Source organism: Vanellus vanellus (assembly GCF_965231255.1).
Source record: "Vanellus vanellus genome assembly, chromosome: 2".
Taxonomy (NCBI): Eukaryota; Metazoa; Chordata; class Aves; order Charadriiformes; family Charadriidae; genus Vanellus; species Vanellus vanellus.
This window is the reverse complement of record NC_138906.1, coordinates 72,623,751-72,647,548: the sequence shown is the minus strand read 5'-3', so window position 1 is coordinate 72,647,548 and position 23,798 is coordinate 72,623,751. Positions and strand designations below refer to the sequence as shown.

Genomic DNA, 23,798 nt, shown 5'->3' with positions numbered 1-23,798 from the left:
TCATTTTCATGACATCTTTATGGATTGGGATGCTTTCAGAGGATTTTAGGATTGACACTCTGCCCATTGTCGTGATTCTTGGGTTCTTACCCCCAACACAAAAACATTCCCCTACCTCCAAGTTTAGGCTTAATTTTTGTTTTGAAAACAGAATTTGGGTAAGTGGACCAACCTCACTCTCACCTCAGAATATTTTAGGTCTTGTCACGACCCCACAGACCAGCAGGCATCTCAGCAGCGAGAAATTTCAGTCCAGAATTTAAAAGCGTTTACTTTGCTCCTGCTGCTTTTCATCTATTTTCTCTCCTCCTGGTGTGTATTTTTCTGTCCTGCTGGCTGTGGTGCTGCATACTAATCGAGCAATACTTGGCCCATCCCCAGAGGAACTTGCGCGCAGGTTTATTGGGGAACAGAGGAGCAAAAAGGAATTTCAGCGCATCCAATAACTCTCCTACCGATGGGATGCCTTCAGGTAACCGCAGATAATTTGATCCCGGCCATTTCCTATTGTTACACTGCTGCTGAAAGAGCACTACGGCCAAAGAAATGTATCCAACATCCTCTCTCTGATTATATATATACTGAAACAGCTTACAAAACTATATGTGTGTCTTAAAGGTACTTAGAGACAGAGGCGTCTCCTGCTAAATCCCCTCTGCTTCTGATTCAGGCTGACAGCCTGCAGATTTTGTTTCTTGCTGTGAATGCGCAGGTGAGAAAGGCCGGGCTGATCTTCCAATACAGGTAGGAACCGATTTCCTTCAGGGGGTGTAGGAAGAGTGGCAGGAGGTTTTTATTGTCATTTTTTATGCGGTTATTATCAGCTCCTTAGCAGCACTAGTTTGGGATGACATGGCATGGGGAGAGAAGTCTTTTGCGCTTCAATAATTTCCTTTCACTCCTCAGGTCGGTGCAAAGGTGATAACGAGGTGGACGCTCATATTCGGCTGAGCGAGCAAAGGAACGTATTTGGTGTTCCAGGTCAGCTAACTACATGTGGGTGAACCCCAAATTAGAAGCAGGTAAGCGCCGTTTGTTGTTATTTATCCTGTCCTCCGCCTCTCGGGGTGGGGTGTCTCTCTCCCCCGGCTGCCGGCTTGCCGGGCGGAGCGGCCGCCGCATCGGAGCAGCACTGCCGCCCTCTCTCGGCTTTGCACGCTGGAGAGCCCCTCCTAACCCTCCGCATGGCCAGCACAGGCAGCTACTAACAAACAAACAAACAAACAAACAGGGGGGGCGGGGGGGGGAGAAAAAGAAAAAAAAAAGAAAAAAAGAAAAGAGAAAAAGAAAAAAGAAAAAAGAAAAAAAGAAAAAGAAAAAGAAAAAGAAAAAGAAAAAGAAAAAGAAAAAGAAAAAGAAAAAGAAAAAGAAAAAGAAAAAGAAAAAGAAAAAGAAAAAGAAAAAGAAAAAGAAAAAGAAAAAGAAAAAGAAAAAGAGATAGAAAAAAAGAAGAAACAGAGAAGAGAAGAGAAGAGAAGAGAAGAGAAGAGAAGAGAAGAGAAGAGAAGAGAAGAGAAGAGAAGAGAAGAGAAGAGAAGAGAAGAAGAAAGAAGAAAGAAAGAAGAAAGGAGAAAACAAAACCAAACAAAACAAAAACACAAGAGGAGAGAAGATTTGAGAAGAGAGAAGAGAAGAGAAATAAGGGGGTAAAAAAGGAAAAGAGAGAGAAAAACTGTTCTTCACTGAGGGGCTGGTCAAGCACTGGAACCAGCTCCCAGGGAAGCGGTCATGGCCCCAAGTCTGTCACTGTTCAATAAGCATTTGTACGGTGCTCTTAAATACATGGTTTCACTTTTAGGTTGCCCTGTTTGGAGTCAGGAGATGCACTCAGTGGTCCTTGTGAGTTCCTTCCAAATCAGGGTATTCTAAGTATTAGTACTAAAACTCAATTCAACTTAGTTACAGTACTTGCAGGACAGGATCTCAAAATACTATGCAAATGCTAACATTTAATGAAATGATAGAAGGGAAATAGACATTTGTCCTACCATAATTTTTCTCATTAGATTTTTTTTTAAGGAGTATTAAATTAAAACAAGAACAGACTATATTAACTACCAGCAATGAAACAATATCAGGCCTACCAATTCTTGCTTCTGGGGTGGGGAACACGTTATCCCATGCACTGTATAATGCATCAACATAGAAGACAGACAAGAAAGACAGAAAACATTATCTCCATTTCACAGGTTCAGAAGAGAGGCACAAGAAGACTAAAAAGAATACCCAAAGTCACTTGTGCACTGGACTGAGCTGGGGATATGACAAAAAACCATAAGCATTTTGATCTGCTCCAGCATGGCACTTCAAGGAAGCGGGAGAGGAGACGTGTACAAATGTCTCTGTGCCATTATTGACACAATATTTTGCCGTTTTTACTGGAAGGGCTTCTGAAGGCATAAAGACTTTCTTCCTTCTGCCATAACTGCCTGGAGGTTCTCCTGACCTTTTTTTCCCCTCCCACTTTTCCAGGTGATTAAATTGTGCAGTCAGAAAGCATGACTATAATGCCAAGAAGCCAGCAATTTTAACACCACAAAAGGATAATTACGCAATACTTCAGGCCATATTAGTTCCAGCATGGACTGACCCTCAGCTGGGGATGACAGAGCGCCAACAGCTCCCAGCACAATGACTGACAGAACTGGGACATGGCAAATTGCACTTTCGAAGCTCGCAGCAGAACAAGAGCGAGGGGACAGGATTTGCATTAAAAAGCAGTCATGTACTATATTCTTAGAACAAGGGATAAAGTAGGACAGCCCATGACAACTTCCCTTCTAAACCATTTCATTTGAAACATTTTCCACCCTCCTCTCATTCTTCTCCTTTGCTAGTCTGTAACAGACAGCTCACTGTACTACTAGTGTAACGTAACTTATATTCTTACACTCTACTACAGATTTGTATTAAATTAAAGAGATTTTGCTACCTGTGAATATCACATCAATTGAAAGAACAGCTTAGGGTGTGACATCTATTGATGGGTGAGTAAAAAGACTGCTTTTCCTCCCCTCAACTCAAGGTTGCAATTGGGCCTCAGTGTGGTTTTGTTGTATTGGAAGCCTCTGTAAAGAGTGAGGTTCAATTGAAGCATCCAAGTGTACAAGATCATAGAATCATAGAATGGTTTAGGTTGGAAGGGACCTTAAAGATCATCTAATTCCAACCCACCTGCCAGGGCAGGGACACTTCCCACTAGACCAGGTTGCTCAAAGCCCCATCCAGCCTGGCCTTATAAACCTCCAGTGATGGGTCATCCTCAACTTCCCAGGGCAGCCTGTTCCAGTGTCTCACCACCTTCATAGTGAAAAATTTCTTCCTAATACCTAATCTAAATCTACCCTCTTCCAGTTTGAAACCATTACCCCTCATCCTATCACTACATGCCCTTGTAAAAAGTCCCTCCCCAGCTTTCTTGTAGGCCCCTTAAAGTACTGGAAGGCCGCTACAAGGTTTCCCTGGAGCCTTGTCTTCTCCAGGCTGAACAACCCCAACTCTCTCAGCCTGTCCTCATAGGAGAGGTGCTCTAGCCCTCAGATCATCCTCATGGCCCTGCTTTGGATCTGCTTCAACAGGTCCATGTCTTTCCTATATTGGGGGCTCCAGAGCTGGGCGCAGTACTCCAGGTGGAGCCTCACGAGAGCAGAGTAGAGGGGCAGAATCACCTCCTTTGACCTGCTGGCCATGCTTCTTTTGATGCAGCCCAGGATACGGTTGGCCTTCTGGGCTGCGATCGCACATTGCTGGCTCACGTTGAGCTTCTTGTCAATCAGCACACCCAGGTCCTTCTCCTCAGGGCTGCTCTCAATCCATTCTCTGACCAGTCTGTATTTGTTCTTGGGATTGCCCTGACCCAGATGTAGGACCTTGCACTTGGCCTTGAACTTCATGAGGTTTTCACTGGCCGACCTCTCCAGCCTGTCCAGGTCTCTCTGGATGACATACCTCACCTCCAGTGTGTCTACCTCGCCACACAGCTCAGTATCATCGGCAAACTTACTGAAGGGTGCACTCGATCCTACTGTCCATGTCACCAACAAAGATGTTGAACAGTACCTGTCCCAGTATCAGCCCCTGAGGCCTCATAACTGGTCTCTACTTAGACATTGAGCCATTAACCGCAACTCTTTGAGTGCAACCGTCCAGCCAGTTTTTTATCCACCAAGTGATCCATCTGTCGAATCCATGTCTCTCCAATTTAGAGACCAGGATATCGTGTGGGACAGTGTCAAACGCTTTGCTCACATCCAGGTAGATGACATCAGTTGCTCTTCTCTTGTCCACTACCGCTGTAACCCCTTTGTAGAAGGCCATCAAATTTGTGAGGCATGACTTGCCCTTGGTGAAGCCATGTTGGCTGCTACCAATCACCTCCTGTTTTTCCATGTGCCTTAGCAGTTTCCAGGAGGATCTGCTCCATGATCTTTCTAGGCACAGAGGTGAGACTGTATGGTGGCCCATAGTTTCCTTTTTTTCCTTTTTGAAAATAGGGGTTATGTTTCTCCTTTTCCAGTCAGAAGGAACCTCACCAGACTACTGCGACTTCTCAAATATGATGGATAGTGGCTTAGCAACTTTGTCTGCTTTTGGTTTTGACCCCTCCGCCAAATCTTTGCTCACATCTCCACTAATTGGTTGTTTGTAACATTGCCAGCCTGTATATGCCTGGTGCTGCCCCAGTGTGAGCAACTGGGACACCACAGCTAAGATCCTGAACAGGAAAGGACCTAGGGTTAGCCAGAAGTAAACATATAGCATTGATGAAATTTAGGTTGGCCCATAGGTTTTCCACCTGGGCAGAGAAGAACCTGGGTTCCATTCCTCAGCTTCAGGATATTTCTGTATTTTTGCCAGTTACTATTTAGCTTTAAGAGAAGACTCAAAAAAAGAGTTGCTCCTGTTGCCACAGGCCCCAGGAATGTTGCGCTCTCTTCTCCATTATCTACTGAAGTGAATAGGAAGTTTCCTCCTCTAGTCTCAAGCAAGCTCTCAAGAGAGGTGTGAAATGCTTGACATTTCCTATTGCCACCCAGCTTCCACAAGGCACTGTAGATGTCACAGCAACATGTGGAATAGAGGGCCTGGATCTTCATGCTGGGAGATGAGAAGTTGATAACCAAACTCTCTTCTTCCATCATTACTATAATGTATTTGAGTTCTGGAGGCATGATTAAACTCTGAGTTGTTGAATCCTGGTGACCCAGTCTGTGTATTGTAAAACTAGTTTCCTGTTCCTGTGCCTCATTAAAAAAATCAGTACTCATTTCAGCTCATGCTGACAGCTAAGACTGTAAGTAATATTAAACTAATATTTTTATTTTCAGTGTGCTTTGAACAGAGTAGCCTTAATTTAAGAATTATTTTAACAGTTCATTTCCTAAAAATAACTAAATCACTCTCTCCAAACATTACATCCACACACAAGCTGACTCACACCATTAAGTTTCACTGAAGCCATGGCATGGCCATGACAAATTCAATGCAAAAGTAATAATCTCAATTTACATAGAGACCACCCTCAGTGGAAAAAAGAAAAACCAAACACCAAAACCTACACAATAAAAACAGGAAAGAAAATTTGTAGGATTATCTAACAATCAGCCTAAAAGCCCAGGCAGTCTGGAGAAAGGATATTAATGTCTTTAATTCTTGAATGGTTCTAGAAAATTCTGTAACAGGAATGGAATTTTCTATTCACTTACACAGGGTGATTTAAAATATATAATTACAAAACCTCTATTGGGTTTTGCTTACAACGTGGTAAAAAGAGACTATGATTTAACTGAGACTAGAGTTTCAGACATGCTTTTACATGGTTTTAGTGCTGCTCCCTGCAGATCCATTCTGTATAGATCAGGTTATTTACAAATTAAGTGCCTGGAAACAAGACAGGTTGCAATATGAAATACGTTCAAAAACCTGGAAATAATTTTATAACTTTTGCTAAGAGAATTAGTAACACACAGCACAATTGGCCCAACATCCATGGATCTGCTTGTAATTACTACTTTCTACTACAACAACTTTCAATCTACTACCATATGGATTTCCATTGATCCACGAAAACGGAAATGTCACTCTGGCTCAGTACTGTTAAATGTCATTCTCAGAACAAGAAACACAAGCTTTGAAGTGACCAATGAAAGGGAACAATTATGCAATTCAATATTTGCTTTATGCAGTTTGAGAAAATTGTTAGAAATTCCTCTAAGCATTACAAAATGGGAAGTACTGTGCGTAAGATCTAAGGTAATTTAAACCTGCTTTGCCATGATTATGTTATGCAGTTGACCAAGTTTTGATATAATCAATGGTATAGAGGTCCCAAAGCAAAAATTTAAATAGTCACTATATAAAATATCACTTTAAAATACAAGTTACGCACTGTAAGAATCCTAGTATATCCATAACCATATATCACTAAAGCATAAGTTGATGAAATTCTGTCACACATTTCTTGCCTCTCCCTTCCATCACAGTGCTAAGCCTCCGTTAGCTATGCCTCCACTAACAGAACCAGGAGATTGAGTGCAGAAGCAATCAAGACTGGAGTGTCAATAAGGCACCAGATGCCACTGATGCCTCTTCCACACTTCCATCTGTAGGCACTGCAGCAGAACCAGGAACTCTCCCAAATCCATGGTTTCCTAGTAAAGATCAATTAAAGCCACTTCCCTAAGTGATAAAAATTACATAGTGTTAATGTTAAGCTATTTTATTGTAGTTACATAGTCCTTTGGACGGATCACATTCAATTGTTCATTTAGCCTAGCACAGATCTCACTTAATTAATCCACAGTTCTTTTCAACAACTGTTTTAATGCAATGTTAATGAAGGCCCCTAATTTAAGCTTCTGCTCCTCCATTTTAAAAATGTTTTTTAAATATCATCAAAAGACAGCACTTGGGTAACAGCTCACTGTAAAGAAAACAAAAGAAGAAAACATGAAGGTAAAAAAACCAAACCAAACCAAACCAACTACCTACCCCCATACACACAGAAAGGATACAAAAACATGACAAATCAAGGTTTGTAATAGATTTTACTTGTAGAAAAGCAACATTCTAGCATCATTTCACAATTAAATGGTGAGATTTGTTTGGTGTTATACAGACATGGTGTATCAACTCACAGCATAACAGGAAAAGCATACTCAGTATGAAAGGTATGAGATACACTGTTGTATTTAGCCAATTACTCCTGGTGCCTCTTTGGGGATACTTTCTTAATTACAGGTCCTCTCTGCATCATACATGTCAACAGTATATTTTGGAATATAAAAACTGGAAGTGTTAAAATACACTGAAATGTGCCAGGAAAAATCAAACCCAGGGCCAGTTTCTCACTAGACAGTAATACCTCTACCAGATCACTGAAACAAATGACACCTTGTATGTAAACTATCTGTCCCGTCATTCTACTCCCCCCTTCATATAAAAAAAGGAAAAAAAAAATTGTCTTGATATAGAAAATTGTTCCATCTTCTTGCTTCTGCATTCACACAACTTCATTATCAGGTTTTCTTATCCAGATATTAAACTGTAAAATGAATGGTTACTTATCATGGGGCTTTTCCACCATCTTCAGTGCTAATCTTCCAACCATTAGCAAACTGTATATGGGGAAAAACATAGAATTAAACAACAGTAAGAATAATTTGTAAATTCATTTAACTGGTGCATAGAAACAAAAAAAGATACACAAAATGTGATTCACTCCATCTCAATTTAATTAAGCAAATAAAAAAATCACACATAGGAGGTTAAAAAAAGAAGTATATTGTGTTGTACCTGACACCAGCAATTAGCCCTGCAGGCATGAATTTTCCAGAGTTGTAAAATCTTGTTCCCATGACAGCAGTCAGTGTTCCAGATGTAACTTAAATGAGAGATTATACAGTCCAGTCAGCAGAGATTCACGTGTGTGAGAGATGCTACAATTCAAAACTAATAGAACAGAGAGAAGTAGTAGTAAAAAGTAAAAGTAAAGTAAAAAGTGAAACAGGGTTATTTCATGTGGTGTAACAGCAGAGTCAATAAATTGTGTAAACTTAGGAATGCCTCAGTATGTGAAGAGTAAATATTCTAAATCAAGTTCTAGCAGACAGTGCAGTCCATATGCTTCTGCATACACTGTCCTCAAATTTCTTTGTCAAAACGTTCTCTACAGACTGGAAATAACCTGCTTGGGAATTCACTCCTTACCTGCACACAGGCAAATCACTAAACCTTTGCACATAATTCCCCCACTTCTTGTACAAGGGAGAGAGGATTTTCGTGTCTAACTTGTAGTAACATTCTGAGAATTAACTAGTCTTTGGAAAAGACTTTGAACGGGAAGTGTGCTATGTAAGTGCTAAGCATTACCAATCCATTTCAGCCTTGAACCACCTTCACTAAGATTACAGAATTAAATCTATCTACCCTGACCACTTGACATTGAGACAGGAGCCAGGTAGTTTCACTGAGCCAGGAAAACAGAAAGGGCAATCCCTGGAACACTGTATCTCATACCGATTAAATCCTTAGCATGCATCTGGTGCCCAGTGGTAACAGTTACACATTAATATGTCCCAACCACACTTATTTTCTACAATTGTTTCTATGTGATGGCTGATGCTGCAGGACCCAGCTCATCTTCAGTCCAAGTCGTGGCATCCTTCTTCCCTAACACCACCCTAAATATTGTCCTTGACATCTAACAGTCTCATATAAGAAGATATATATAAAAGGCTGGGACCACAGTCTAATACACAAGGAGGAAATAAAATACTTCAGTATTCAAATACCTCAAGCTCTAATCAGCAGCTAGTCTTCAAAATACGCACTTCTCACTAAATATAATTTCATCTAAGACAGCAGAAGAATACACCTCCAAAAATGTTAAAGCATGAAAAGAAGGAGGAAAAGATCCCCCACACTACTGAAGTATAGAAATGTACATCTTTTGCATTTGGGAAAATCCTTTGTCTCACTCCTGTTAAGCTTGCTTTATTTGTAGTTCATTCCAGTTAGTTAGGCTTGACCATGTACAGCTTTTGACCTATCCAGTAGATATGAAAGTGGGCTACACTGTAGACAATGCTGAAGTGGAGAGCAACCCTGGGCCTTCCCCTTTCACTTGTCTTTCACATATCAGAGAGCTAGATCCTATGTCACTGCTTCAGTGAACAAATGCTATAGTCAGTGGCAGCTCTTATAAGCACTGACTAAGCAGTGACTCTTCACAGTCAGCTTCTCAAAGTCAGGGAGAAGGGAAGTTCCAGTTCTGAGAAGGAAGACAATACCACATTACTGAAGCTTGCTTCTCTGTTAAATCTCCCCAGGCGTGCAACACCTTTGTAATTCTACGTATTTGTCACATATAAAAATAAGCCAATCACAATCTCTGCCATTACTCAGCAGTAATCATAGAATCATAGAATTGTCTAGGTTGGAAGAGACCCTTGGGATCATCGAGTCCAACCATCTACCCTACTCTGCAAAGTTCTCCCCTACACCATATCCCCCAACACCACATCTAAACGTCTCAAACACATCCAGGGATGGTGACTCAACCACCTCCCTGGGCAGTCTATTCCAATGCCCAACCACCCTTTCTGTGAAAAATTCTTTCCTAATGTTCAGTCTAAACCTACCCTGTTGGAGCTTGAAGCCATTCCCTCTTGTTCTGTCATTAATTACCTGTGAGAAGAGACCAGCACCAACCTCTCTACAGTGTCCTTTCAAATAGTTGTAGAGAGTGATGAGGTCTCCTCTCAGCCTCCTCCTCCTCAAACTAAACAGTCCCAGCTCCTTCAACTGCTCTTCATGTGATTTGTCTGCTAGGCCCTTCACCAGTTTCATTGCCCTCCTCTGCACTCACTCCAGCACATAGATATCTCTCTTGTATTGAGGTGCCCAAAACCGGACACAATATTCGAGGTGTGGCCTCACCAGTGCTGAGTACAGGGGCACAATCACCTCCCTACTTCTGCTGGCCATGCTATTTCTAATACAAGCCAGGATGCCATTGGCTTTCTTGGCCACCTGGGCACACTGCCGGCTCATATTCAGCCACTTGTCAATTAGAACCCCCAGGTCTCTTTCTGCCGGGCAGCTTTCCAGCCACACCTCCCCAAGCCTGCAGCGCTGCAATGGGGTTATTGTGGCCCAAGTGAAGGACCTGGCACTTGCCCTTGTTGAAACTCATACCATTGATGTTGGCCCAATGATCCAATGCATCTAAGTCTCTCTGTAGAGCTTAATAAAATAACCTGGTCTGGGCAGTCTGCAGGGGAATCACTCTTCCTGAAATGCTCCAGCTTCCTGTAGGACACTGAAAGTAGGATCCAGCCAAAAAGAGGACACACAGAGGTCAGACATCAATTTACTAGCAGTTCCCTTGCACTATGATCCTTCAAACACACAAGTATGAGACAGGTGCATGGCGGCAGCCACCAATTCAGCCAAGCCTGGGGTGTGAAACATAGCTAGTGTTAGAGAACTGTCATGCAGTGATGTCTTCTACAGATCAAGAGAGGAGAGGATACTACTAAGAGATACTGGGCAAAGGATTACACAAAACACACGCTCACAAGTATCTGAGATACAGCAGCCTAACAAGTATTAAGCATCAGCTGAGCTGCAGGAATTATCTACATTTATTTTCTCAGACAGCTTCAACTGCAAGGGATCCTAACTCAGTAGTGAATGAGAAAAGTTCAAGTCATGTTATTTTGCAACTGGCATGAGCTTTAGGCCTGCACAGGTCAAAGTGATAGGTGATAATCATCCTAACTTGATCACAGTCCTGAGCTCTATATAGTAAATGGCAGAAAGACAAAAATTGCATTTTGGAGATTCACACAATAATACATTAAATTTTTTTAAACACAAAATGCTGATTTGATTTTTTTGCTGAAGGATGTAAATTAATGGTATTTGGCTTATTTTTTTTTTAAATCACATAAGTTTCACTTTTTCTTAGCACACATTTTCCTTCACAACCTCTAGGTTTTTTGATGTTCAGAAGACAAACTTTAACAATGAATAACAGGTATTTTCCTCTCATGTTGTAGGAGAGGAACAAAAATGTAAGTTTAAACTATCACCCAAAGCACTTCATACTTCTTGCAAAAGGAATGCAGGAATGTAGTGAGAAATCACTGAGTAAGACACATCAAGGCAAGCATTCTTTAATATATGTTCTCAATACATTCTTTTAAAAAAATAATTAAATAATACTAAAATTTCTCATTTTTAAAACTCCATAAAAAAAACTCCACAGACCACTGGAGTTTGGTCACTAACAGAGTTTTTCACTAAAACACAAGTGTAAAGACTGGATTAAAAATAGATGTATGATACCATCAGTTTAATTCTTCCGCAAAGACTTTCAGGTAATCATTTTAAATATCCAGTTATTTCAGGGTAAATATAATCCCTTCTAATTAAAATTGTAAATTACTTACTCAGAGAAATCCAAACATTATTTGGATTCTGCGAGAGCTGATATGCCCCCAGTCCAGCCAAACTCCCAAAGAAAAGGCCAGCAGCTAGCGATGGGACACTACCTGAATAAGTAAAGGATAACACATTTATTAGAAGCTCAGAAATAAACTCGCTCATTAGGTTATTGTTGGTGTTATCACCAACAATTGTTATAACAACCAATCAGATAACATAAAAACGATGGGCATTCATTGTTATAAAGCAGATTAGAGAGGGTTTTTTCTTTTAAGATATTAGAACCATGCTGAGCTGAACTAAGAGATGTGTTTAAATACTCTTGCACAAGATACCAATTAGTACTTAATTCTTTAACAGCAAAGCCATGAACATATTTATGATGGAAAGAATAGTGAGAAAAAGAAAAGAATTGCTGTTTTCTGTGTAGACACCCCACCCCACCCCCCTTTTTCTTGCCTGGCTCCTGCTACAGCCATAACTGTCAGTGGGGGTTGTGATGGGTTGCACCTGGACTTTGGGGGATGAATGGCAACATAGCCAAACACTGTCTGGAATAGGGACCTAGATGCCTCACTGCTATGCAAATATGACTATAGGTCAATCATCTTACTCTATAACAGCCCAGGGCCTGTTGAGCTCCCCTGCATGGCAGGGAGCTGCACACCAGGATCTCCCCTTGAGTAGGGACACCTCTCAAGGTTGTTACTCCTTGAGGTTGAGAGATTCCTTACTGCAACAGATCCTCAGTAAGTGGTTAATAGCATGCTACACTTTGAAATCTTAGCTAAGTGATATAAAGGATTGATTGCACATATATAATCCTTTAGACATAAACTGTTGACCAAGTCTGGGACTAAGATTGGATCCAGCTGCACTGAAGACTCCTCTCTGAGAAGTTTAGAAAGCAAGGGGGTCCTTTCTGAACCTCATGACTCAATGGGAGGGTCTCCCTGACAGTTCTGTCTGACCCTGTCCTCTATGCAGTAAATAACCAAGTGTGCCTTACCATCGAATCTCATTAAAACACTGTCGCATTTACTATCAAACTTTGTTAAAAGGTTGTTTTATAACAATAAATATTTCACTGCTGCCCTCTTACAAGTGAAGAGAATCACTCCCTCCACAACAAATGGCCGCAGAGAAATGCGGATGCAATTAGTTACTTAAGTTCTCATTATTGTCCCTCCTGTCCTAAACTCCACTCACAGCCCAAAGGATAAAAAAAGCCAGTAGAAAGCAGGCTAGAATTGGCATTAGCATCTATGTAGTGAAATGAGCTGGTAAGATTCTTACTGACATCAACAATGCAGGAATATGCCTTCATATCACAAACACTAAGATGGCTTAGGGATTTTTGAAACTGAAAAAGGCAGTATTGCAGCACGGATGAATCCACAGTTCCTTCCAGAGGCGAGCAAACTCAGAAAAAGGCCAGGAAATGAAAGCAGTAGGTCAGAGGGTAAGCTTATGATGCAGAGCCCAGAAAAGGAACAAGCTTAAGGACTCATTCGCATTGTTCAGCTTGACTTGGAGAAAGGGTCCTTCTGAAAACTCTCTGCAGCTTGCAGTGTACTGGTACCACCAAACATCGAAATGAGAATAAATCTCTAAGGGAAAAAAAAATGGCGATCTACATCATTTGAAGATACAGAACACTTATATTTGAAATCGCAGGGCAAAAGCCTTTCTGAAGCAAACTTATGTCAGTTCACCCAAAGAGCACAACGCAGAGGCAGGATACCAGCATCCATCAGAAAACAGATTGTGGTCTTATCAGCCCAAAGCACCAGCCTAACCCCAAAACACCACACCCCAACAGAAGCAAGTTATCAGCACGTGGCACAAACTGATAAACTTTACATCTGCGTGAACTTCGAGATAGGAGGCTTTTGTGAAAAGCTACCCAGCTCATACAAAGTTATTGGGGAGGGGGGAATGAAGGAGACAGAAGCACCTTCCCGCACCGTACCTGCTTTTGCATAGCCAATGATCCCTCCTGATGCCACCAGAGCGGCGTAGCCAATGCCAAGCCAGTCCACGGCCATGCTGAAAACTGAAAGAGAGACTGGTGTGAGCGCCGGTACCTCTTAATTTTTTAGGGAAAAAGAATAGCAACATTTTGCCGTGGGTGGGTGGGCGGTGGTTCCACGAGCAAGGCCTAAACCCACTCCAATAAATGAAAACCGATTTATTTGGAACGCAGCCCTGGGGGGCGGCGGGACGAGTCGCGAAGTGGGGGGTCAGCCCCGCCGGGGAGGGTAGGCGGGCGGCACTCACCTGCCCGGCGGCCCTGCTCCACAGCAGCCCGGGGCGGAGCAGGCTGCGGAAGGGGAGGCGAGGAAGCAACGCACCGCCCAAAGCTTGCCTTTTCCGGCTGTTCTGAGGGAAGGGAAACAAAACAAATCTCAAACAGAAAAAAAAAAAAAAAAACAACAACCAAACAAAAACCAAAAAAACCCCAAACAGGCAGGGTGGGGTGTGTCCCGCAGCCCGGGGGTGCGGAGGAGAAAGCCTTGGTGCCCTCCCATCTACCCGCAGGGTCACTCCCCCGGCCCCGGCGGGGCGTAGCGGGGATGCCCGAGCAAGCCCGGGTGCTACAAACGGGGAGAGACTTGGGTGCAGGCGAAGTTTTGCGTGCTTTGTGTAGCGAGGGGCAAAGCTCCCTCATAACCTGCATTCGTGTGCACCTAGTCGATCCTGATCCTGTACCAGAACTGGGAGTACGTGGTGCAGCTGAGAATTTGGGGTTGGTTTTTGGTGTGGCATCATAGGCTACAACTCTGGGCAGTCGACAGGCCGCTTCTAGTTTTGATTGGTAATTTCAGTATAGCCTTTTTAAGGAAGATGTACAGGATTTGTATAATCTTTAAATTACAAGCACAGCTAGTGCAACAGAAAAAAAGAGTCTTCTGCTGTAGAAATTATGCATCAGTGGGAGATGCAAAACATCTTGAAAATGTTTTGCATTTTTTTAATCGAGAAAAATGTAAAAAGATATTTATAACTGTCTACAAAGCTAAACTTCTATTTTTTTTCCCCCGAATGCTTTCTTCACTTAAATAGTGCTGCATGATTTGTTCCAGTTGGCTAGGCACTTAACCTCCCATGAACTTTTAACCATATAGAAGGAAACAGCACTCCTCCAGCCAGGTCCCCTGAGCTGAAGGGCTTCAGCCTCTCTCCACAACAGAAGGCAGAAAACATCAGAGGCCTGTGCTTTCTGCAAAATGCAGCTTTCTCTAGCTGCATTTCATATTTTCCCATTTTTATGAATTAGCCTAATAATCAGAAAGTGGAGAACAGTTTAATTGCCTTGTTGGCTTAAGTGGATTAAATGTAGATCTCCCTATCTCCCTGAAAAGTGCCACAACCAATGCAGACCTAAGGATGGGATTCCTTTTTCCATTCAAGCTGCGTTAACGGCTATGAAGTTCCAGTTTCACTGGGCTCTGCTTTCACTCCAGCACTGTAGGGTCCCCGAGAGGGAAGGAGGAAAACTGGAAGAAGTCCACAGTTGCCAGAGCTGCTGAAGTCATCCGGGGCCCAGGTGAGATGCTGCTTGCTAGGCTGTTGTTTCTTGCAGCCATGTCTCCATCTACTCCACTGGTTTCGTGCAGGCTCACCCTTTCCAACACTTTGGGGAAGAGCTTTCCCACTGCTGACATCTCTCCTCTCTGCATTGCTGCCTCCCCTCTATAATTCTACGCAGTTCCCTGAAAACTAGAATGAAAAACGTTCTGAAAAGGAGGATGTGCACAAGAAAAAAATAAAAAAAAATTGCCAAGTACTGGTTAGCAGCAGAGCATTCACTCCAGGTATAGAAAATATGAGTTCTACTCTCAGGACTGTTTCTGTATTTCACCTTAAAAGCTGTTAGGACTTGTCTTCCCTGTCTCCAGTTCACAAATTGTTCTGAGTCTCATGATACACATAATTCTTTGTTACTACAAGGGAGTTGGGATTTTTACAAATGTCTAATATTTACTTGTAAATATAAAACTTGGAACAAAAATTCTGTGGAATTTTTGCTTCATAATTCTTAAAATTATGTGCAGACTGGATTTTTCCTGGTGCTCGTGAGAGCTTACTTCTTTAATTGTGATGTCCTTGGCTATGAGCTCATGTATTTAAAAATTCAAATAATAAAAACTGTTTTAGTAGTGGCAGCCATTTTGTCAAGGAGATAAGCTAAGCACTATAAAATAGATATAACACTTTACAAGTGAAAACACTTTACACAGTTCTCTTATTTAATCTTAGACTTTGCAAGTCCTGTATTTACCACAGGAGGCTTGTTATCAATTAAAAATCTGCTTTGGTACCTTTCCTGCCAAGTCTAGACAACATTTTAAGTCCTACATTATTTGCCTGTGTTTGTATACACACACATTCAGGGTATTATTAAAGTTAAAAGCTGTGTAAGTTCAAACTAAAGTACAATTGAAATCACTTTAATGTTGAGTTAAACTGGTACTATTTAACATCTTTATTGGCACCGTGGATATTGGGATTGAGTGCGCCCTCAGCAAGTTTGCGGATGACACCAAGCTGTGTGGAGTGGTTGACACATTGGAGGGAAGGGATGCCATCCAGAGGGACCTGGACAGGCTGGAGAGGTGGGCCCGTGCGAACCTCATGAAGTTCAACAAGGCCAAGTGCAAGGCCCTGCATGTGGGTCCGGGCAATCTCATGCACAAATACAGACTGGGCAGGGAATGGATCAAGAGCAGTCCTGAGGAGAAAGACTTGGGGGTATTGGTTGATGAGAAGCTCAACATGAGCCAGCAACGTGTGCTTGCAGCCCAGAAAGCCAACCGAATCCTGGGCTGCATCAGAAGTGTGACCAGCAGGTGGAGGGAAGTGATTCTACTGTGCTCTTGTGAGACCCCACCTGAAGTACTGCACCCAGCTCTGGAGCCCCCAACATAAGGACACGGACGTGTTGGAGAGGGTCCAAAGCAGGGTCACAAAGATGATCCGAGGGCTGGAGCACCTCTCCTGTGAAGACAGGCTGAGGGAGTTGGGGTTGTTCAGCCTGGAGAAGGCTCCAGGGACACCTTATTGTGGCCTTCCAGTACTTAAAGGGTGCCTACAAGAAAGCTGGGGAGGGACTCTTTACAAGGGCATGTAGTGACAGGACGAGGGGTAATGGTTTCAAACTGGAAGAGGGTAGATTTAGATTGGATATTAGGAAGAAATTTTTCACTATGAGGGTGGTGAGACACTGGAACACGTTGCCCAGAGAAATTGTGAAGGCCCCATCATTGAAAGTATTGAAGCCCACGTTGGATGGGGCTTTGAACAACCTTGTCTAGTGGGAGGTGTCCTTGCCCACAGCAGGGGCATTTGAGCTAGATGATCTTTAAGGTCCCTTCCAACCTAAACTATTCTATGATAAAATGAGCTCATATAAATCAACTATACTGAATATTCAGACAATGAGCTGTGATCATTTATCTAAATAAGGCAAACAGTTACAGAACATAAATACAGACACCCCCCTCCAAGAGAATACTGCCATTGCCACACGAACAACCTGCTAACAGCACCGACGATGCTCACTTTGTTTCAGTGTCAGAGCACAAGCAGAGGTGATCTGGAATTATATCCTATTTTACATCCCTAAGACAGCCTGCATTCCTGTCTCCAGAGCTGGCTCAATCTTTTTTTTGATTTTCTCTACTTTTCTCTCGCTACGCAAATAAGGAAGAACTAAAGTGAATCAGAATGAAGCATAATGCAATTACTCTTTGAAAACAGAAGAAATAACGACTACTCCGGTAGTGCAGAAAACAACATTAAAATGCCTTACTTTAAAAGAAGTAAAGAGAACATTTAGTACAGCTATTCAACCTTGTTCTCTCCAGCTCAACTTTGTATTTCCCACTGTATTTTACAATAAGACAATAAAATCCTGTTCCCACTGAATGAGGTCAGGAATTCACTTTTTAAGTGCAAAACAGATGGGTGACATTTTATCAGCATAACAAACATTTAAAATGTTAGATTTTCTTTTAACAATACAGCTCTGATCAAGGACTTGAAAAAATACTATGGGAAGAGGGAAGAGAAGGTAAAACCTTATTCATATTAACTCTTCCATCTAAAGCTATGTATCATATTCTGAATAAAAGATTTCAGTCATGTGATCCATGGGGTGGAAATGCTTTAAAAAAAATTAAATGCATGCAGTATGGACATGGTAAAAAACCCAAAGATTTTGCTTATAAACTCTTATGTATAACTCCATGCCAAGAACTAGAAAGTATGATTTTCTGTGAATGTAGGAATGGAATGTGATCATCATAGTTTAAGTAATTTTAACATGTTCCTTCTTATAGTAGGAAAAGTAATGCGCAATAAAGGCAGATCATACTTGAGTCAAATGAACAGTAGCTTTTCCAACACTAAAAAGTGTACATATTTTTAATATGCATTTAAGTGAGACTAAAATGTAACTGAGACAGATACAGCTATTTTCAGAGCCAGTTAAAAAGTGTATGCTATTGTTAATAGAAAAATAGCAACACTACATATTATGAATTTATTTTTGCCTCACTCACTTAGGAAAAGTTGCCATCTCTTTTGCTAGTTCCCAGAATTATCAGTTTATTAGGGTAAAAACATTAATTACTTTTAAACAACAGATCATTTCAGAGGTTTATGTCCTGTCAGAGGTGTACATCGTTATAAAAAGTACAGCAACAACAGTATTTACTTTTTATTCAGGAGAGAAAACAGCTGCCTTCACGCTGCACTATTCCGTTTCTTTTTCTTCCTTTGCAGTGGAGCTTCCAATTTTTGCTTCTCTGGAGTAATTTTTCTCTTTCTTTTTGCTGTTTTATCACTTTTATCAGTCCAACAAACTTTTTTTTCCCCGAGTATTGATGATAATTCTTCTTCATTTGCTGAAAAAAAGCAAGAAATTATTCATACGGATATTCATGTCCAGTCTTTGTAGTCTAAAATGGCACAGAGACTTATTTGTAATAAGGGGTTATAGATGATTTGTTATTTACAGTGGAATGTGCCATTTATGGAGGATTTGTCTGTGATATGAAAATATCTAAAGATCAAGTATGCAAACATATTACGATACAAGAAAAGAACAGAAAAAAATTACTGAGCCAGGCTAAGTTTGCCCAACTGCACTGGCCTCATATCTAATTTTGTTTATAGGAAAACAAGACATGCAGTTCTATCAAACTGTTTACACTTTTTTTTTCTGTCTCAAAAGCTTTGCAGTGTCCTCCTCAGTATGTTATTGCATCAGAGAGAAACAAAACTTTCATATAATAGAAACTTAGTATATTCCATTTCACAGTCACATCAACAACTGATAATGCACACAGTTCTATTACCTTGAGATGATGTTGCAGCTTTATCAGAATTTTCTTTCATTTCTGAAGCTCGGTCAAGCCATACTGCAAGACATGTCAGCCTAGCTTTGGTATTGACTTCACACAGTAAAGATGGCACATCTTTAATCTGAAAAGAAAAAGAATAATTAAACATTATTTTATTTCTGTTTAAATTTACTGAAGTATTTGAAGTGAGAAAGTATCTTACTGCCCACCTTCCACTTCATTTCTGATGCCTAACAAAGTTTAGGACTAGAGGCTGTGTACAGGTTAATGGTCACATTGTTACAGTCCTGTTCCTGATACCATTCCTCAGTGGTATTTTTACAAAAAGCTCCCAGTGGCTTTAAGAACGTATCTTGATAAGCAAGATCAGTGGGTTTCAGGCACATGGGGCTAAGTTTAACATGAAGAATAACTAGATGAATCATAGATCCACAAAAAAAAAAAATCCTTAACGGTTTCAGAAGTTTCTTCAGAGTAACAGGTATTTTTTGGTACAGCTAAAATAATTTGAATTAAGTTATTGCATCAGATTCCTTTTCTCCCTCACAAAGACAAAGCTGATGATTAAAAGTAATCTCTTCAGAGTGTATTTCAAATTGCTTAACTGCAATTGTATCACTCCGCTCTGGGAATACTTGAGCAAATATCCTATTACCGATATGAAAGTATCCTGGTTTCAGCTGGGATGGAGTTAATTTTCTTTCTAGTGGTTGCTGTGTTTCAAATTTGGTATGAAAGGAATGTAAATAATGCATATTGGTTTAGTTGTTGCTAGGCGATGTTTATACTATTCAAGGTCTTTTTTAGCTTCCCACAGAAGCTGAGAAGGAGCATAGACAGAAGAATGGAATGGCCAATGTAATATTCCATGCCATAGATGTCATGCTTGGTATATAAATGCGGGTTGGCTGGCGGGGGCAGGAATCACTGCTTGGGATGCACTGGGCAACCAGTTCACTGGGTGGTAAGAGTGACTTGCGTTGTATTACTTCATCTCGTATATTCTTTTACCATTATTATTTTTATGGTTATTTTCCTTTTTCTGTTGTTCTACTTAACTGTCTTTATCTCAGCCCACGAGTTGTTGGATTTTTTTCCTTCCCTTTCCCCTCTTTTTCTCCCTCTTCTCCCTGCCCTTCTGGGGGGGAATGGGGAGAACTGCGCGAGTGGCTGTGTGGTCCTAGCTGCCGGCTGGGGTTAAACCACAACACAGGCGATAAAGTATCACAAATACACGTGCAGCATACCAGCATCAACCCATGAGAAACTACTTGTGTTAGGATATTCTACTTCACAGAGCTAGCTGGACAGAGCTGCCCACACAGTTATACAAGTTTTACAGGAAGAAAATCACACATTTAGTCAAAATAAAGACAATGTTAGAGAGAAAGGTAAAAAGTTCCCTGATCACTATGTCAATTATGTACAAGAGGAATAGAAATTTGAGATGAATGGAAAACAGATTTTCACTACTGTACTTAGCATAAAAATGATCAGTGGGTGTGAAATTAAAAATGGGCAAATTCAGATGAGACATAAAAAGTGTATAAATGTTGAGAGAGATTTATTTGAACTATTCAAGATACTTACAGTGGAATATAGAAGATCCTTTATTACTAGGCATTAAATTTAAAAAATCTAATTATGGTTTTAAAAGACAAACCCCAGAGCAAACAGTAATCATGGGAAACTTTAAAGGTAAGACATGATTCCTTGTTGAACTGTGCTACTCAGAACTGTATGAAAATATAGGAAATAAAAGTACCCGCTACACTGTGTTTGAATTTTTCAAAAGGACAGCTTTTTCTGCCTACATGAACAACCACCACCCCCCAAACCATAGAGTTTGTGTTTTTAAAACTGTAGCAACAATCATCAACACTACAAAAATTCACAGCAGACCTTACAACATATATAACTGATTAGATAGTCATAAGTCTGGCAAAGTAGGTCTGAAGGGAAGCATGACTACATAAAGAGGAGATGAGATCTCTATAATATCAAGAGTTTTTATAGTTTGTTTAAAAAAACATTACAAAGATACAAAAATATACAAGTACATAAAAGTATGTGCATAGACATATACATCTCTACTGAACATAACATGGCGGAAGATCAAGGCATTCAGATTTCAAGGAAAATTTCCTCAGTGATTTAAAATTAACCTTTATAACAGAACTGTGCAATTTTCGTTGTCTGATATTTTTGCATAAATGTAGGAAACAGTTTAATAGACTAACCTTATTAAGATCAAGATTCCACATTTTAATGTAACCATCACTGGATGCAGTAACAATAACATGTTGTCTTTCTCTTTCAAAACTATAGATATCTTTTATTCTGTGAAGAAAATGTTATACTTTGTTACTTTATAGCATGGCAGTTCACTTCAGAACAGTAAGCTGACAAGCAAATTAAAGATGAATAGGCAACAATCAGTTTGAACAGAAAACCCACAAATGACAGTAAGGAACTTGGAACAGTAATCTATTTTGAGTGCTGTCATTTACAGTAAGAACACTTGCCTTTGCTAGGCTTTTTAGGATTCAATTCAGAATACTTTAATACTTTTATGCACACCATACTAACCACATCAATGACATTTTAGCTAATGCTTTTGTGTTTGGATGAATTAAAAGCAGCATTTGGACAAATATTTGGTATTCCACAACAACAGAGAATATGTGATTACTCTCCTGTTGTCTGGACTGAGTACAACTGCTTTGTTTTATTTAAGCATTCTGAAGAGTCAGAATCTGTAAAGACTGGTTAAACATTCTTCCGAGTGTCTTGCAGGAAAATACTGGTGCCCAATTTCAAAAATACATAAACCACACACAGAAGTGTGTACCTCTGTGTGTGTGTGTGTATTTTTACACACATGCGCTATCTCTCATAAATTTAGAACCATAATAGTTCTAATTCTATACCGTTTTTGTAATGTGCATGGAAAGCACAGTACTTGTGCTCATACTAAAAGCAAGCCTGTCCCAGATTTCAAATTTAACACATAAATAAATTCACTTTCACAATTTATTTCACTTTTTCACAAATCAAAACCAATAGTAAAATACACTGAATGTTACAAGTCACTGAACTTTACTGAGTACTCAGCATTGCCATAAATATTTAAATAGTAAACAAATACAGAATACCTGTTTTCATGAGCTTTAAATTCACACAGGCATTTTTGAGATTCACAGCTGTAGAACCTTATAATTTCATCATCTCCAGCTATGGCAAGGATAGAATTCTTGGAATGGGAAAAAAGAAATGCAAGTGTGATTAATTTCATGTGTTTCAAACCAGTTAATTTCCCAGCACCTTTCTTTTTTGTACTTACTGTAATAAACCTAAGTGAAGAAATTCTCTTCTCTGTTGTGATAGTGCCAGTGACTGAAGCTGTGTCAAGTTTGTAGATATCCACTCTATTTGTTATCACGGTCACATACCTCTCTCCATCAGGGGACCATTTAATTATGTGGGCATCTGTACACATTGATACATTTGTATACACACATATATACGGTTTTTGCACTCTATATTGCATGAGAATCTAAAAGTAATAATCTTTAGAAGCTGCTAGACACTGCTTTCTATCTAAACCTGAGAAAAATTCAGGAAAAAAACAAATAACCTAGAATAAACAAGTAAAACTATCCTCTTAACTGTTTATTTCTGTTTATCAGAAGTGTATAAAGAAAACCAAAACAGAACACATTTATTTAAATGTCCTGACATCAAATTTCAAGGAAAAAAAAATTAGTTTAGTGTCACTATGTTTTCCTTTTGGTAAATGATTAAGGACATAAGCTTACATATACTTGCCTATGGGTAAAAAAAGACATTGTGAAAGTTGCTTGCAATTAACTCATTTGTTGATTAATTCAGTATACTTTTCTTTAAACAAAAAATAAAACTGGATTTAGACTGATAAACTCACTTTGCTTCAGGTTTTTGATAAAGGCTGATCGTCCTTCTACAAGATTCCAAGTTCTGAAAGACAACAACAGATAATGTGCATTCTGGTTAAAAACGGCACAGTGAAACTGAAGTCCTACATGCTGACATGAGGCATCCAAAGGAAGCTTTTAAGCATCTTTATGCATTTCACTGCCTTCTTAATGCAAGAGAAAATGATGACTTGCTTGTTGAATTTATGATACTTATTTTATAAACCACTGTTTGCAATGCAGCTCCCAAAAGGAGCCCAATACCCATTTGTGCTGTTAAAATACCACTTTATCTATTTAAAACACATATATACAACAACATGCACATACTACAAGTGAAAAATTACTTCTCTTACACTAAACAAAACCTGACAGCTTTCAGAAGTTTAAACAAGTTGTAGTCCAAAACGCAATCTACACGTCTACAAGTGACACTAAAGAGTCAGAGCACAAGAAGCTACAAATAGCAGGGACTATTTTTTGAAGACTTTAAAATATTGCTGGTACTTAGAACTTAAAAAGACAAACCAATGGATTTTTGAACCATTTGATGTCCAAATACATTTTATCAGTGTTACATGGTCTAGTCCTAACACAGAATGGTTGTTTGTAACAACTTACTAAGAGTTACTCAATTATGATTCTCAGCATTCCTTCATCAGTTTCGACTCACCTTAATGTTTTATCTGTTCCTACTGACAAAGCTAATTTCCCAGAAGGATGAATAGAAAGAGATGTCACATGCCCCCTGATAAAAACAAAACAACGTATTAGCCACATACATTATTTATAAGGAAAATAAACATGAAAATGTATGTGAATATGCAGTTTTAAGAAACTCACTTATGTGCCTTAATGGATTTCAGGCATTCCCATCTCTTTGTGTTCCAGATACAAATTACTCCATCTTCAGCCCCACTCAGTAGATGTGCGGTACCGTAGAACTCCAAACAAGTTATTGTGCCTAGAAATACAAACTAGAGCTATTAACAATGTTGTACATTCTGAACAGCTATCACACAGA

At 40.1% G+C, this 23,798-nt stretch overlaps 2 protein-coding genes across 6 annotated transcripts in view; both read right to left on the bottom strand.

Annotated features, from left to right (window-relative positions):
* Positions 1–7,029: 7,029 nt before the first annotated feature.
* On the bottom strand, positions 7,030–13,779 carry LOC309668824 (transmembrane protein 14C-like). Its single transcript, XM_082479337.1, has 5 exons — positions 13,732–13,779; positions 13,424–13,507; positions 11,457–11,558; positions 7,795–7,882; positions 7,030–7,616 (listed from the first exon to the last, which is right to left on the bottom strand). Exons 2-5 carry the CDS (start codon positions 13,497–13,499, stop codon positions 7,559–7,561), a joined length of 324 nt encoding a protein of 107 aa, XP_082335463.1. The 5' UTR covers positions 13,500–13,507; positions 13,732–13,779; the 3' UTR covers positions 7,030–7,558.
* Positions 13,734–23,798, bottom strand: part of PAK1IP1 (PAK1 interacting protein 1) — a 12,050-nt gene continuing 1,985 nt past the window's right edge. For 2 of the 5 annotated variants that reach the window (XM_082479325.1, XM_082479329.1), the window contains exons 3-9: positions 23,618–23,738; positions 23,448–23,522; positions 22,765–22,817; positions 21,977–22,310; positions 21,062–21,161; positions 18,816–18,942; positions 17,901–18,362 (exon numbers count right to left, since the gene is read on the bottom strand). In XM_082479325.1, the coding sequence (XP_082335451.1) occupies positions 18,202–18,362; positions 18,816–18,942; positions 21,062–21,161; positions 21,977–22,310; positions 22,765–22,817; positions 23,448–23,522; positions 23,618–23,738 (971 nt within the window). In that variant the 3' untranslated portion in view covers positions 17,901–18,201. Of the gene's footprint in view, positions 13,834–14,870; positions 15,175–17,900; positions 18,363–18,815; positions 18,943–21,061; positions 21,162–21,976; positions 22,311–22,764; positions 22,818–23,447; positions 23,523–23,617; positions 23,739–23,798 lie in introns of those variants that run through there. The other 3 variants (XM_082479327.1, XM_082479326.1, XM_082479328.1) reach the window with 3 other exon arrangements.